The sequence below is a fragment of the Accipiter gentilis genome, chromosome 29, assembly GCF_929443795.1.
Source record: "Accipiter gentilis chromosome 29, bAccGen1.1, whole genome shotgun sequence".
Taxonomy (NCBI): domain Eukaryota; kingdom Metazoa; phylum Chordata; class Aves; order Accipitriformes; family Accipitridae; genus Astur; species Astur gentilis.
This window is the reverse complement of record NC_064908.1, coordinates 6,651,943-6,668,381: the sequence shown is the minus strand read 5'-3', so window position 1 is coordinate 6,668,381 and position 16,439 is coordinate 6,651,943. Positions and strand designations below refer to the sequence as shown.

The 16,439-nt window shown below is 47.0% G+C and overlaps 1 protein-coding gene across 1 annotated transcript; it reads right to left on the bottom strand.

The window, feature by feature from the left end:
- Positions 1 to 124: 124 nt before the first annotated feature.
- On the bottom strand, positions 125 to 11,267 carry TIMM17A (translocase of inner mitochondrial membrane 17A). The gene is made up of 6 exons (XM_049832165.1): positions 11,175 to 11,267; positions 6,914 to 7,013; positions 5,089 to 5,152; positions 3,616 to 3,744; positions 3,119 to 3,229; positions 125 to 1,807 (listed from the first exon to the last, which is right to left on the bottom strand). Exons 1-6 carry the CDS (start codon positions 11,198 to 11,200, stop codon positions 1,737 to 1,739), a joined length of 501 nt encoding a protein of 166 aa, XP_049688122.1. The 5' UTR covers positions 11,201 to 11,267; the 3' UTR covers positions 125 to 1,736.
- Positions 11,268 to 16,439: the final 5,172 nt, after the last annotated feature.

Below are 16,439 nucleotides of genomic sequence, written 5' to 3'. Positions count from 1 at the left end.
GCAAACCCCTAAGGACAACTCAGCAGTGCAACAGCCAGGACAGAGAATGAAATCCTCAAGCTGCATGCAGATTTGAACAACGGCCGAGTGCTCTAATCCTACATAAAGAGTACAGGAAAACAACTAGTGATTAACACACAGATTTGGATACACGGGGGAGGCTCCACAGAGGATGAGAGCTGAGCATAGTTCTCTCTCAAAGACCAGAGACTCACCCACTCTGCGGCTGGGGAACACTGGCTGAGTGACACAAATCCAGAAAATTGTCTTTCACGTTTGCCCAAGGAACCAGGTAAGCAGCAAAGCAAGACAGGCCTTCATGCACACACACACAGTGCTTTTGTGCATAGGATTTTGAAAATGACACAGCAGCAGCAACTATATGAAACACTAAGGTACCGGAGACACAAGTCCCAGCAGTCCTGGAGCTGTTCTAGGACAGGCCAGGGTGTGGAAACAGGAAAATGTCACTTTTACAGGATGACAGGACATAGGAGACGGTCAGGATCCCGCACGTGCGTGCATGCATGCTTCGTACAATCCTAATTTATCCATTTGTCAACCATTAGTGTGACCGTTTCAGTGTTATTTTCATCCTCTCCTCCCACTACGTCGGTCTAACTTAGTTTCCTGACTGAGTCCAGAGATCGAGCTCCTTCCCAGGCAGAAGAAAAGGCATGAAGCGGCTCAGATAATATTACTCAAGTCTTTTTTGAATACAGATGTTCTATAAGGAACTGCCAGCAAGCAATAGTATTAACTAACAACAGAAAACATCACTGGATATGATTTTTAAACTGCTGACAAGAGGGAACATGCCTCCACAACTGGAGTTTAAGAACAAAAACATGGAGCCAATGTTTCAAATCATGTTTAGGACTGATCTGAGGTGAAAAGACAAAAGGCTGCGCTGGCAGCAGGCATGCAGGTGCAATGCTTCACCCTCCAGCCCCACAGGCCTACATGTTTTGTGTTGGGGACTCCTACGCACGTCTCACTGCACTGTTCTAGGAGGGGAAGCTGTCTGGTGTGTTCCCCTGCTGCGAAAGCCAGAGCAAGCAGCAGCAGAGGTGAAGAATTAGTTTGCTGTCACCTCTTCCTAAAAGGGGCTCAAAGCTTTGTGGGTTTAGAGGAAGGCAGAGGTATGCTGCAGCCTGCGGATCCACAAAAGGCAGATTCTGCTTTAGCCAAAAAACTTAGGCTGCACTTAGGCAGCAGCATAGAAAAAGAACAGCAGTGAAATATATGTTTTGCTGGACGTAGTTTTCACTGGCTTGCACATTCTCCCAGAAATATTCACTTTAGGAGTGGAAAATTGTGTGGAGATGAACTCTTTTCCTTAAGCTGAAATATGTGTAGCAACCTAAGTCCGATGGGAAGAGGCTAAATTCCAGCTGCGTTCACTGTGGATGGTCAATGCCACATCCCAGGGAAGACTCCAAAGACTTTCACTTCAGTCAATGTCCAAAGGACGACAAGACTCCATTTGGTCCTTGTCTTAATTCTCCATGTATTCTATCAGACATGTATTAACATTACAGCAATGGAATCTATCATGAATAAATAGATGTCATCTTCTAAAAGTTCTCCTGTGCAGTTTTACACTGGCAAGTGCTGAAGGTCCTCTTGGCATGGTTTGTGTAAGAGACTACCACTGGTGTAAAGACATACCGCATCTTGGTCCTCCAGCATTTTAAATTACAGCTCAGGTACATGAACTAGGAGAATGAGGATAATCACTGGTATTGTCTGTAGTCACCAAACGGAGAGGGCTGCAACTGGGAGGGGTCATCTGAAAACTGAGGGCCTGTGAACAAGGCAAGAGAAAAAAGGCAAATAATAAATACTAAAAGACAACAGATTCTTGTCACTAGCAGCACAAAACACATTCACAGCGGTTTTGTTTGTATAAATCCCTCTTAAAATTAATCCAATAACAAGACTTTACATTTGAATTTTTTTCATTCAAAAAAAGTTCAAGAGCTTTACACATTGACAAGAGCCTCAGCCCAATAAGGACCATATTTTTATCTCTTTTACTAACAGGGAAATGAATCAGAGCAGTGAGAGGGAAGGAAATATTTTCTGTCACCTAAAGGAGCTGGAAACCTATGCCTTATTGCCCTTCAGTTGAACTCAGCCACTCCGTAAAGGTTTACTCATGGTAACTTGCCTGACAATAAAGCAAGCCAATGAAATGGAACAAGTCATTGTGGAGTCAGCTTCCCAACTCCTCTTACTGACGTTCTGCTGGAGGGAAGCAATATATTTACTGTATGCCAGTTCTAGAGAGAATAAACTGTAACGGACAGATGATAAACTTTCTTTAAAGCAGATTAATTTTAAAATGTCTTTGGATTAAGAACAGAAATTGTTATAATTTAGATTGAACAAAGAACATCCGTGAACAAACCTGAGAGAGGAAGCCTCTCAGGACTTAGTGGCTTGCTACTACCCTTTCAACACTTGTGCTCTTGTCTGTATTCCACCCAAAATAAGGTGGGGCGATAGAGGTATTTTTGCACAGGCAGGTATTTACACAAGTGGTTACCGAGTCAGCTAACCTCAGCTTGTGTTTTACTTAGAAAAAAAACAAAGGGATGTACTTTTTGAAGCAGTTTAGAAAAATCACACCACCACCACCCCTCTTGGAAATCTTTTATCTGTATCTGCCTGCTGATCTTATCACCTCATTTAAACCAGGGTTACCCACACATTTGCACACAGACCATAGCTAGCCTGCCAGCATCATCCCTTTTGCCCAAAACTTGCTGCTTGCTGTTCCCCCAAACCGGTTGTGTCACCCACCACTGACTCCAATACTGCTGCCACCACCTGACAGGTTGTGTGGCTGCATCAGGGGACCGGGCAGAAGACGGGGACAGCAGGGACATCCCTGCTTTCAGCCATGCAGTCTCCAGTCGCCCCAGTGGGAAGGAGCTGATGATGCTCTCGTGTCAGCAGCAACGTGTGGCTCCTCCCTGACTTTCTGCAGCCTTACAAGCTGGCAACTGGCAGAGTAGATTTACTCTGTGATAAGACCAATGACTGGAAGAGGTACATTAGTAAAGACTGCACTATAAAAGCCTCGCGATACCATAGTCTGATGGCTCCTTACTGTTTGAAAACTGTGTGGAGGCAAATCTTGTTAACAGAATACCAGCTCCTTCAATTAAAGCTAGGAGAATTCCTCCCATCGCAGCAGATCCGACCATGGCAACAGGTCCATCTAAAAATAAAAAGCACAAAACAACACTTTTTACTTCTGTGATGCATTACGTTGCATATTATAGCTCTCTTCCTTTAGTTATAATCTCTCCTATAAGCAGACTCAGAAGCAGTAATTTTGCATCCATTAAGCCTCATTAGCATCACCAATAAAAGCATAATTACTGGGCAACTCCCCCCCTCTTCCTCAAGGAAACAAAGGAACACTGGTAATGTCTGAGAACTTAATTATTACTTTCATAAGCACAGGACAAAAGTTTCAGATTATCTTTCAGTTTCTCTGAGAAAGTAAATTCCAGTTTGGGTATCACAGACTGTTGCTTCACTATAAGAACTGTACATTTAGAATACAGAAGTTTTTCAATTCCATTTTCCTCAGTTTCTTACTTCTTGCAGCTAATATGGCTCCAGTCAGGGCTCCGCTTGTGATGGAATTCCAGGGATCTTCTTTCCCTCTCATTCTGACCATACTGCAGTCAATCATGGAGAAGAGACCTCCCCAGACAGCAAAGCTACCTGTTAAAAAAATAAACAAAAAACAGTTTAGAGAAAGCAGACAAGCCAGCCATGCTGCACCCATATAATCATGAGATGGTCTAGTATGACTGTGCTTGCTTTCAGACATGGAAGTATACTCAAACCCACAAAGAAGCAAACATAGCTTAAAATCAATAGTGTGAAAAATTCTCAACTTGCCAGGTGACACACATGTTGCACATGCATGTACATACACATACATTATACATATACTAATCTCACTAATTTATATTTAATGACAGAAAGCTTATCAAACAGTGATTATAATGGAACTTCCATCCTAATAAAGCCAGATTAGCTCAGGGAACTTTCAGATTTTTCACTTGTTAAACACATTTCCTCATAGAGAATGATGCAGAATAATTTTGCACCTTATCCTAATCCTGCTTCTGGCATCTCAGAAGATCGGTGCTGGTCGGTATTGTATGGCAGATACAAAGAGTGCAACAGTTTTCAGAATGCAAATTCTGAAGTTTTTTAACAATAATGTGTATCATAAATGAAAAGAAATATTGATCTCCAGACTCATTTGGGGAAAACTATTTAGAGTAAGTTCAGCCCTCCTTAATTTGAGGTGTCTTAACACCTTATACCAACTTAATAAAAAACAGGAGGTGGGATTCCTCTCTGCACAGCCACTACAGGCTGCAGCCATAAAGCCTTTTCAGTCTGTGGCACCAATTTCTTTAAGTAGTTCTGCTGCACTTGATGTTTCTGTGCTCAACACCACCCTCCCATTTTCTCCTTCTGTAATGCATTATTTCAATTTGCCTGTCAGAATGGCACAATGGCACAGCACAGTGCGTGACCACAGTGCGACCTTTAAGAGGTCACGACATCATTTTGACTCAAGCTGCAGCTTTGTGATTTTTAGACTTTTACATACAAAATTCACTTCATAGAAATGACTGAAATTTACCTAGCTGACCTCAGGGGAACAGTCCGAAATCCTACCCAAACCCACCCATCCACTTCATTGTTTCTCCAAGCTTGATTATTTCTTTTCATGAGTCAGTTTTGCTTATTTTAAAACCCTGGGCACAATGCACAGGCCCCCAGGCAGCTCTGCACAGAGCTGGTTAAAGTATGACAAAATTATTAACCCTGGTTTATCACTCCATGAACACAAGCACGCTTCCTCCACACCTAAACTAATTCTGGATGCACCAGAACTGTATTTACTCATTGCTTGGACCAACAAACCCTGCTGCAACACAGCTGGCCCACAGTGCAAGTGTCACTGCACTCGTACCACATTATATTCCCAAACTTGGTTATCTACCAACAGCCAACTGAATGCAACAACAATACAAAATTAATTACCTCCCAGTTGTGGAGCTCTTGTTTTAATAGCTGTCAAACTTCCCCGCAGCCGGTGGTTTACACCCTACAATAAAAGAGAAACAGTTAAAATAAGAGTGAAGTCTTACAGCCAATCTGACTGTAGGTAGCAAAAACTTGCCACAGGCCCAACATATTTCTAAGCTCCCTCAACAGCTGTGATCAGGAGCTGACAGAAACTGCATCTTACACATACTTTAGTATTTATTACTCCCTTATAATAGACCTGTCAGCTACAGAAATTAATTACAGCCATCAGGCATTAAACAATTTGAGTTCAAAGTTTGTTTTGAGTAGCCTAGTGGGGATTGAGACATTTAAAGGAACACTTTTAGCACAATAAGCATATTTATTTTGCACATGTATCATTTCTTCGTTCCTATCTGATGCCCGGTCACTTGACACAGTTTGCACACAGGATACCAGTGGAGCAAACAGCAGCATCGGGTGCAGGTAACGACAGAGAGCAGACTCTGTCCATGGAGAACAGGGAAACCTACCCAGAGGAAGACTGCCACAGTGCTGCGTTACTGCACGCTGTTATATTACAATTCCATCAGTACTCTATCTATTCTACTACAACCACCTCAAACCTGTCGCAGATGCCCACAGACCAGGAGCACTGTGCTCGGCTGGCAGCAGCAATCTCACTAGCTGTCCCAAATTTAGTCATTCCTGCTGGTCAGGTGGAGTATTTAGCCCTTGTCTCATCAGCTCAGTCTCTGTAGCTAAGAGAAGCAAGCAATTCAGCTTCTAAGCGTAGTGCTGAGCCTTCCAGAGCCTAACACTAAGCATGTCATTCAGGAGCCCACAGAAGTATGACTAGATATTTTCCTACACTTTAAGAAGATTTAAAGAACATACACCCAAGTTACATTTTCAATAAAAGCACTCAGAAGTGTGGACAATAAGTCTTAAGCAAAATTAAGCATGTAGTTAAGCATATAATCCTTTTCAAGTTAAGTGTCTGCAGGATCTGACTAGTTTGGAAACAGTTATTTACGAAACTTACCTCAAACTGATGGCTTATTAAGAAATTTTAGGCAAATTGTCACATAGTAACACCAAAATACACTCAAAAAACCCCCTTTTAATTGGAGCCCGAGAAATGTTTTAAAGCAAAGTAGAAATTGGATCTTAGTTTATCAAATGTCTCTACAACAGGTTTATAGTCAAAATTATGCAGTAGAAATCCTGAAAGTGAAAACTGACTTGCATCAGCTAAACTTCAACTTTCATGTTTATGCACATGTCTGCATTTAAACAACACCTATGAAAAAAATTCAGCTAATAAAAAATGTTAATAATTAAAAAAAGAGATTAATTAATTTCTGAAGGAGAAAGAGATTCTTCCTTTGAGTCTTTCCATTTCTTAAAATAAAGGGAGAGGGGGGTAGGCCAGAAGAGGAAGAACAGCCCAGGCTTCACAGCTTTACGTGCAGACAGAACCAAAGGCTGATCAGATCAGCTGAGACAGTTATATTCTGCTGCAATCTCCACTTCCCCATCCTGAGGGAGTTGTCCCTCGGTGAGGGAGGGCAGCCGGCTGCCAGCATTCCACTGCTGCCATCAGATCAAAGAGCGGGAAGCAGAACTTTTACCCAGAAAGATGAAGGACCCATGTGGACCCTGAGCCGTTCACCAGATGTACCCTCCTGGTTTGGATTATTGACATGCAGGCCACTAACCAGTCCCACTCACTGCACAGGGATTTCTTCTCCTTTACCTTCAGCTGGCCAGATTAACTGTTGATGGCCAGAGAAAGGAGGACCATGCTCTGAATGCACTCTCAAATGACTTTACTTACCACTGGGGAATTTCTGAACCCCTTGATAGCTTGGAAAATGCCACCTCCTATCGCTCCCATCGTGAAAGCACCTCCACAGTCATCTACTATCCTCCAGGGACTATAAAGAAAAACAAAGATGAAAATACTAAATTCCATCATGTTCAACTGTAATGGATCCACCACTCATGCCCTGAGTGCATTCACATTGGAAATTCACCATCAAAACATGTGTCACAGTATCCAAAACTGGCATGAAAATCAAGCCTGCCAGCTGTATCATCTCACATCCAGCTTGCTGCGCAGACATCAACAAAACACACACACAAGTAATATTACAGCAAAACAAATTCAACCTTTGCCAACAGTCTATCAACCTGTCTCCCTAGAGTGGTAAGCATCAAATTATACAGAAGAATTGCCTGAACTCCTCACACAAGGCAGAGAAACGTATTTCCATCATGGAAAATTTCTGCAGAATTCCAGCTCTGTCCTACTTATGTAGCGTAAATAGTTTTAAATTTACTGTTCTCATTCTTGTCTTGACCTACAGAAAACTTAGGTGGCAAATTCCATGAGACTCATTTCACAGCTGGCACAAAACACCACTTTCCTGAATTACTCATGCTTTTCATTAGTTCTGATTATTGAAATGAGAGACTTCAAAGTCATCTTTTGTTAAACTGGAAAGATTTTTCCTGATGCATCCAGGATCTTTGAAGTTCATTCAAACAAAACACAGATCTAGTCAGAGGTCCAGAAGGCCACGACTCCTGCTTCCAACAATATAGCACATCGAATGTTTCCGACCAGCAAGCAAAAGCTTTGCAACAGAAAGAGCACCTTCCTCGCAGCAAGCACTTTCAACACCAGTGAGATAAGCTTTAATTTGGGGTTCAAAACTGCTGCCAAGCGCTAGAGCCTTGTAACTCTCTGCCACTAAACTGAACTCCTAAACCAGGTGAGCACTAACCTGCTATTAACCTCCGTTGCCACTGCTGGTAATTTCAAACCATAAAATAACAAAGTTATTTTCGTTCTTTCATCTTATACCACAATCTTACAGCTGAAGCCAAGCTTTAGACGATTATAGCTCCTGCACTGGTAATAATCACCAAACCTAGCAAAAAACAAACTACAGCAACATGCAGGGTCACAAAACTGAACACTATGGCAAGCTCAGTGTTCACATTAGCAAATCACATCGATGTCCATTTCTGATTTCACTCTGAATTTCACATTTCTGTTTCCCTACAGCATCCAGCTCCTGCACTTGAGAATACATCTTCATTGATCTGTTTTGAACCTGCAACTTTTCTACTTCACAGAATATGCTAATGCTCGTCTGCTGCAAGGAGTGAAAAACATCATCGCTTTTCCCCAGACCCCTCGCTGTACCACATATTTTGTCATGAGGTGGTGGTTTTTTTCCTTCCTGAAAAAAAAAAAAAGTCTAAAATTTGCAGTCCCTCCTCCTACATGTTCTTCCAGGCTCCTCACTTTCATGACCTACTTCTGAATCTCTCCCTACCTCCGCAGACACTTTAATGAGAGAGCGCAGCCAGCTCTGCACACCTTCTAACCAAAGGTAAATTGTTGTTTGCACACATGGCATTATTCGCTTTCTTTGCTTTTGCATCTTGGCATCGCCTGGTTGTTCCAAACACACCAGAACCCCACCCAAATGTCACCACTGATCTTCCCCAGTGACAGCGACATCCAGGTCCCAAACCCACGCTGATTCAGAAAACAGTGGGAGGACTGTACATTATCCCACCACGCATCACCCTTCTTTTTTTCTGCCCTACCTGTAACATGCTTTCATCTCATACTCCTTACAAATCCCCTCTAGCTTTGACTAAATTAAATAATTTAGCCCCACTTCACATTTTATTTTCCTTCCCCTATTTCCTACATTTAATGATCAGGAAAAGGTTACAGGCACACTGTTGTCAGGGATGCCAAGATGAAAAGTGACTAAGTCTTTCTTCTCAGGGGTTTTTTTTGTTGTTTTGTTCTTCTCCATGTCTCCTGTCCAGATTTTGATCTACTCTGTTATGAATAAAACATCTCATCACAACTCTCTTCCTTCGTTAACTTGCTAACAATGATCTTGTTAAAAGGCTTTCTAGAAATCTAAATAGATTATGTAAAGTGGTCTTCCTTTACCCACAAGGTCAAAGAATTCCAATTTAGCAAATCATGACTGTTCTTTACAGAAGCTTTGTTAATTAGACCCCAATCACAGAATGCTTTCCTAGATTTTTTTTTCCATTTTAACCCTGCTTCAGATGTCAAGCTCATTAGCTGTTACCTTTGGGGTTCTTAATTTTCCTTTTAAACCACCCTCTAAGCCTCTGCAGAAGCAGCTTTTAAATGAGAAAACGTCTTTGATACCAGCACAGCCATTTGGTATGTCAGCTCCTTTGAACTCCCGAATAGATGCCGTGTGCATCTGAAAGCCAACACAAAACACCCCACAGTCCCTGGCAGTGCTTGACCTCAGCAGAGGAAAGAATCGGAAGAGAATAAAAGAGATTATTCCATTATTAATTTGGCATTTACCTACGAGCTTAATGTTACTGTTAATTGTTTCCCTGACTTTAAGGGGAGCCCTTACACTAGGGAAATGAGGTGCTCACTGCAACATGCAAGATAAGGTCAGATCCCTACTCCTGATAGCAACTGAGATCACTTAGGGATATGGAGAGCAGAGGCCAGGACTTCAGGGCAGCAACATACCGGCTCAACTGACAGGAGAGGCTGAGGATACCCCACAATTCAGATACACACCCGGAGGGAGCTGCAATGCCTTACAGCACTGTTTGGCTTGATAAAAAGAGGAGAGGGTGGCAGGGCCAGCGAGGCAAGGAAAGCCAGCGTACACTAGGCCAGCTCTGCCTGCCCATTAGCCAAGACCCTCACTTAGAGGCAAATCGTCCGCCTCCAAGCTCCATAGCTGCCTGCAGCTCTCCTAACGGCCAATGAACCACAAGAGTCAGAGGCCACTGTGTTTTAAATAAACAAAGCTGCCTTTTCTCAGCGCCAGCCTGACACCAGCTCTCCTGCAGAAGGAGCAGCACTTCATCCTCGTTGCCGAACCGTCATGACATACCAGCCTGAACAGCCTGACCTCTGCCTCCCCCGTCAGCCGTTCTGGCCGCTCGCAGCACAGATGAGACTATGCAACGATCCATGATCCACGTTTCTAACAAACACGACTGCAATAGAAATTACAGCAAGGTTCTACAGTGTCACCTTCCAGTGAGGTCAAACCGCTCCCAGAAACAGCGGTTCCCAGGGGGCTAAACTCCCCACCCCACATTGCTGGGGGGTGGGGGGGGAAGATAAGGGGGTGACCAGCAGCAATAACAGTGTGGGACCCCCAACAGCCCCCCTACAGCTTAGCAGCAAAATGTCCCTATTGCATGACCCTGCTGAAGGGAGAATTAGATTACCTGGAGCCCACAGCAATCAATAAATAAATACAAATTTTTTTTGCTAATGTCCCAAACTTTGTGCTGTAGAAAGATGGAGCTGATGTTTATGGAGAAACTGAAAACATGGCAGCAGAGCGACCTGCAAAGCTTCTGGAAAGGCCTCGTGAACAGTCACCGGTCTCTATTTGCAAAGGCGGGCAGCACACTGCATACTTAATTCTGTGCCTAGGCTTTCATTTAAATGGTTTGTTACTACAAATAAAACCTTTAAGTTGCAACCAGCGAGGCTGTGACGGTTTACAAAGACACTGCCGAAACACGACGGGATTCAGATGCTGCCAGTTCGGCGGCAAGGCTGCCTGCGCGGCCCGGCCGGTGAGCTCCCGCCTCACGGAACCGGGGGAAGGAAGGAGACGGGCAGAGTCACCGGGCGCTGGGGGGGGCGGGTCCTGAGGGGGCGAACCGCCGCCCCATCAGGGAGCCTCTGCCCAGGGGTTGCAGCCCACAGAGGCCCAGGCCCGGTGCAGGCCTCAGGGCCTAGCCGTCACGCCGGTACCTTCCCCCCTCCCCCGCCTCAGGGAGGCCCCGCCGAGCTCGGTAACCGGCGAAGGTTTTGGCTACCCAGGCCCCAAATCACCGGCAGCCCCGGCCGGGCCTCCGCGGCCGCTGCCCTCAGCCCGGCCTCCCCCTCAGAGGGGCCCCACCAAGGTCAACCCACTCCCCCCCCCCACCGGGGAGCGGCCCCGGGGAGCGCGCGCCCGGCCCGGCCCGGCCCGGCCCGCTCCCCCCGCCGCCGCCGCCGCCGCCGGAGCCCACGGCCGCCGCGCGCGCGGGCCGCTCACCAGGGCTCACGCGCGTACTCCTCCATCTTCGCAGGCGCCACCGCCTTCGCCCGCCTTCCCCCGCCGCCCGATTGGCTCGCCGCCCCCCGGCGCCGGCCAATGGGGACGGAGGGCGGGACTAGGCGGTGGGGAGGGAGGGCGTGCGCCCAGCTGTCTGCGCGTGCGCCGTGGCTCCTTGGCCCCGCCCCGCCAGGGGCTGAGTGGCGGCGGTTCTGCGGGGCGGCCGTCCCGGGGCAGGGCCCGCCCCGTCTGCTGGGCCCGGCGGCCCCGCTCCTGCCGTCCTCGGGCACTGCGGGCTGCGCCGGTCCTTGGGGAGGGGGAGAGGGCTGGCTGTGGGTGCCCTCTGAGGGCTGGCTGTGGGTGCCCCGTGGGAGCGGGTCGGGGGGCTAAGGAGAGACTCCGGTGCAGAAAAAAAAGCACTTAGGGCTAGGCCCAGGTCACGGCACTCTTACAAAGGCCTGAAAGAAAAAGCGGCTTTTATTTAGCCCTCGGATAAGTAGCGCCTGTCGTAAAAGTGCGAGCAAATCTGAGGGGCAGGCAGGGCTGTGCTCTGCCCATCCTTGAGACTTCAGGCAGCTGGTCTGTCTGTAAACGCATCCCGACAGAAAATGCTGTGAGCACCCTGGCCGTGGAAGCGGAGGAGAACCCGGCTGAACTGGAAGAGGACGCCTGCCCAGTGACGGAGGGGTCCGTGCAGGGCAACATGCCTATGCTGAGGGCATCCATCCCACCGGAGCTGCTGAGACACTGGGGAGCAGGGCCCACCTCGCTCCTGATGCTGCTGACTCGGCTGGGCTGACCTTGAGGTGTCCCTGGGGATGCTCCTGTGGGCCAGGTGGTGTGGGCAAAAGCTGGGCTTTGAGGTCCCCCTCAAGAGACAGTGCCTGCGAGAGGGGAGTTCTTCAGGGAGGCTGGGAAGGCAGAGCTGAAAACCAGAGAATTAGTCTCTGTGCTGGCAGCAAATGCCACAGCAGCCTGCAAAGTCCCTGTAGCCTTTCCCCACATGTTTGCAAGTGCTCTAAGTTGTAAATTGCTTATTCTTTTCACGCTCCTGATTTAACATTACACACTGTACTCCCTTGTAAGGGCGGTAAATCATTCAGTTGCAGTAGACGATGCAGATTGTGGGCCAAGGCACTTAATTGCTCTAATAAATCATGGGCTGAAGCAATGGAAAGGAGCTGAAATGCTCCCCCTGCTATAATTTGCTGGTTTTGAAGGCGTTAAAAGACTCCTTGTAAATGTAAGCCTTCATGGTCTGAGTGTAGTGATGGCATGTTTGTCCTTATTTAAGGCAGGATGGGAGCAGGGGGTGATGCAGTAAAGGAAATTACCAGAAGGTGGTATTGTGGCTTTTGCTTTGGTCAAGGAATGGAGATGGGAAGAGCAGAGAATCTTATCCCAGAAAGCCTCATCCCCGGCTGCTGTAGCCTGGTTGAGCCTGGGAGCAGACCTCTCTGCTCTCGTGTCCTCTGTTACTACTGTGACTGGCCCCGCACTGGTCTGACCCTTCTTAGGGTGGCAATTTCTTGCAGTAGCCCTTGTCCTTTCTCCTAATCAGTGGCAGATTAATTATATCAGGCTGAATGATCATTCTGGTCATCCCTTTCACAAGCTATGGGAGGGCTTGGGAAACTCCCTGCTGAGCCCATGTGGTGCTTGAGCTGCAGTGACCAGAGTCACCAAAGGGACCTCCAGTAGATCAGCCAGAGCGCTGGTGGCACCCCCCAGCAGGCTGCTGGAAGAGGCTCAAGGGCTTTCTGGGTTTTTCTGAATTTCCCTGCAGCCAGGAGCTGGCTCCTTTCCCAATATATAATGTCTTCCCTTGGTCTCACATGAGCAGGTGTTTTGCGGAGGGAGGTTGTGGATGAAGTTGCAGTTGGGTTTAGGAGAGAAGGTTTCTCTCGCTGGCCGGGGGACCAATGTGTTCCAGAGCAGCCACCTGTCACAGCCGGGTGGGGAGATGTCACTTGCTTTCTCAAGGAACATCTTATAAAATGAAAAAAAGATCAGTGTGTTTAACCTTTCCTCCTGTAGGCTCTAAAGGAAAGGGAAATAAAACAGATTCGTGGAATCCATCCAATTTTCAGTTGTCCTTTATCAGCTAAGAGGAAAAAATAAAGGAAGACAGACGGTCCTAGGTGGTGGCACAAGAGGTGGGGGCATAGAAGGCTTTCCCAGCTCTGCCAGAGACCCTGTGCATGTGCCTGGAAGAGGTACTTAATCTGACTCTCAGTGCCTCATCTCTAAGACATGGCTAATCATGTTGCTGCATTTCAAAGGCATGTTGTGCAGAAATACTCATTAGTGCCCCCGAGGTGCTTAGTTGCTATGGAGATAGGGATCCTGATAAATGCAGAGACTGAGGAGCCTCCGTGGAGATTCAGAGCTGCTGGGAGCTCCTCTGCACCAAACCGCACCATACTGCACCGCGATCTCCTGACTGGCACAGCTTCAGAGGGCCAACGTCAAGCCTGCGGTGGCTGGAGCCGGCCACAGAGCAATGCCCAAGGGTCCCTGCACAAGTCCCCAGTCCCAGTTGCTGGTGGCCTGTGAAGGAGCAGCTGGCACAGACATATCCAGAGCTCCTCTTATTCTGGGATGAAAACACTAGATTTTATTTTGGTGTTTTCTTTCTTACACCACTGAGAGCACTGTGGAATATTGTGCAGTCAGAGCTGTGCTAATATCCCTGTTTAAAAAGAGACATGTGACAGCAAAGATAAATTGCAGTAAGACCATCCACTATAAACCACGACAAGTTTTGGGTGACCCCTGCTTCTCTCCCAACTTTTCTACTAATGAAGGAATATTTCTCCGCAAAACTCTGACTCTGTGTTACCTCTGCATAACCAGGTCTGCAGCTCAGTAGAGGAGAGCCTGGCAGACATGGACTCCCAAATCAGGGAAGGATGTGTGATACTTTAGGAGAAACTCAGAGCCTCCCAGGTCACGTTTACAGCTTCTTAGGGAGCTTGGTGTCTGGTGCTTCTCGTCACAGGAAGCAAGATTCAGGAACAACAAAATAGAGACCTTATCAAGGTGTTGATAGTGATTTTATTCTGTTGAAAACTGTTTTACAACACAGGAAAGAGTCATGAAGGAGAGGCAGGCAGACAGAAAGACAATTCTAGGTTTTACTCACCACTAGAAAGGTTCTTTCTCTGTTTTAGCATTGCAGATTGTCCCCGGGGCTGTCCACATACCCTGTCCCTGGAGCCAGGGGTGGCACACCCAAGAAAGCTTGGATCTTTTCTGGAAGAGGGAGACACGTAGCTATGATTCCTCACTACCGTACTTTCATGCCCTCTCCAGTTGGGAACTGAGCTTCCAGTTTGTTACTGACCTCTTAACAAGCACTTGCCATTTGCTCCCAGTGACTGAGCACAGTGACACCACATAGAAATACCAGGCATTTGGTAATTTCTTCCATCTCCAGACTCTGTTAATTCAAATTTCTCTTCCACAAGACACAGTGTTAAAACATTTTGAAGTATGTATTCTGAAAATCAACAAGAGAGCACATTAGAGAGGTGCAGGACTGTAATAAGGTGGGACAAGCAAGACACTCATTTGGCTTCTGCAGGTGAAAAGGGCACCAAATGGACACCAATACACTAAATTCACCCTGGTTCCTGCTGCCTTCGGTGTTGTTGCAGCCATGTCAGTTTTGGGGTGAGGGAAGGAGAAGAAGGTGAAGGCAGATGGCCATGTCCTTCCTAGGCCTTGATGGAAGTGAGCACCAAGATGAGGGTCATGATGTCAGGGAGGTAGAAGTGATGGGTTGAAGTGGGATGAAATTCAGCACAGCAATGTTTAAGGTTATGCACTTGGAAACTAAAACCAACAGTTTCTTCTACAATCTGGAAAAAATCTCAATCCTGCTGGTGAATCATAGGAAGGCTATGAGCAGGAGCTGGATGCTGTGATGCTGGAGATAAATGAAATCCTAGAATGCAGCAAGAACGTGCATTTCCCGTCAAGATGGGGAATGTCTATTTTGTAACACAGACATTGGGACACTCACCTGGAGCATCCTGTGCCTGTGTTCTGGATGGGATCTGAGCCAGTGACATGGCCAGAGAAAGTGATTAGGCTGACGAGGAAAATCTTATGAGAGCTTATTTTACTGAAGAAGATCAAAAGGCTGCTTGTTTGGAGTAGCAAAGAGAGAGGCCTGAGAGCAGGCAGTAAATACTAGGAGGATGATAAAGGATGAAGAAAAAAGGATGAAGTTGGCAGCATAATAAATGGGTACAAAATGCTGTACATGGGGTGAAGCTGCCTTGAAACTTGGAGAGAAGAGCCTATCTGCCTTTTTCCCGCTGGGAGAATTCGCAGGTGCCAGTAAGCTTCTTTATGGATTAGGTTGATGGAAAGTAGGTGCCTCCAACCAAAGCCCAGGCTTAGGGCACTGCCTGAACCAGAGGCAGGAGAGACTCAGGAATTTAGTTTGTGCAGAAAGAGGGATGTCTCTGGGGCTTGGCGAGGGGAAATGGGAGTGTTGTGATGAAGAGCAGCTGCAGAAACACCCCTGCAGAGGACAGGGAATCAGCAGAAGCTCAGGGACAGTGCTGGGGTCAGACTTCGCAGAGTGAGGAGCAGGCGCCGGGCTGGGCTGGCACTCGCTGCCTGCTTCCTCCCCACTTCAAAGGCACTGGACTTTGCACATCCTTCGTAAAGAAAACAGCCTGCACCAGCAACATAACAACCCACCACCTCTTTCCCAAAGGGCTGTGTGCTTTGGCTAACTGCACAGATCCTGGAGAGCAGTGGGATAAATAGGAAAACTTTCTCTGGGGTGGGTGCTTTATTGCCGATTTCAGACAAGAGCTGTCACTGTCACAGCAGAAACTCTCCCCTCCTGTAACGGAGGAGACACCCCATATCGGAGCCACGCGGACCTCTTTATTAGCCCTCTGGCACTGATGGGCACATGCTAGGGATCTGCCTCCCCCACCCCCCAGATCCCCAGCCTGCCAGCTTGTGCATTTTTGCGTGTTTTCTCACTAGGTTGGCCCATTGCCTTTAAAAGGCTAAATGCTCCGGACTAAATTTGGTCATGCAGCTCTGCATGGTTCCCTGGAATGTCCTCGGGTTTCAGGCTCCTCTGATAGCACCATTCCCCGCCTCCCACTGGGCTCCATTGGCTTCCCAGCACCCGAATCGCGGCTGGATCCTGTTATTGGCCAACTCTTGGACCGAGGGGTGTCCCCTCTTTATAACTACTATATCCTGGGCTGCAGCGATTGAGAGCTGCTGAGA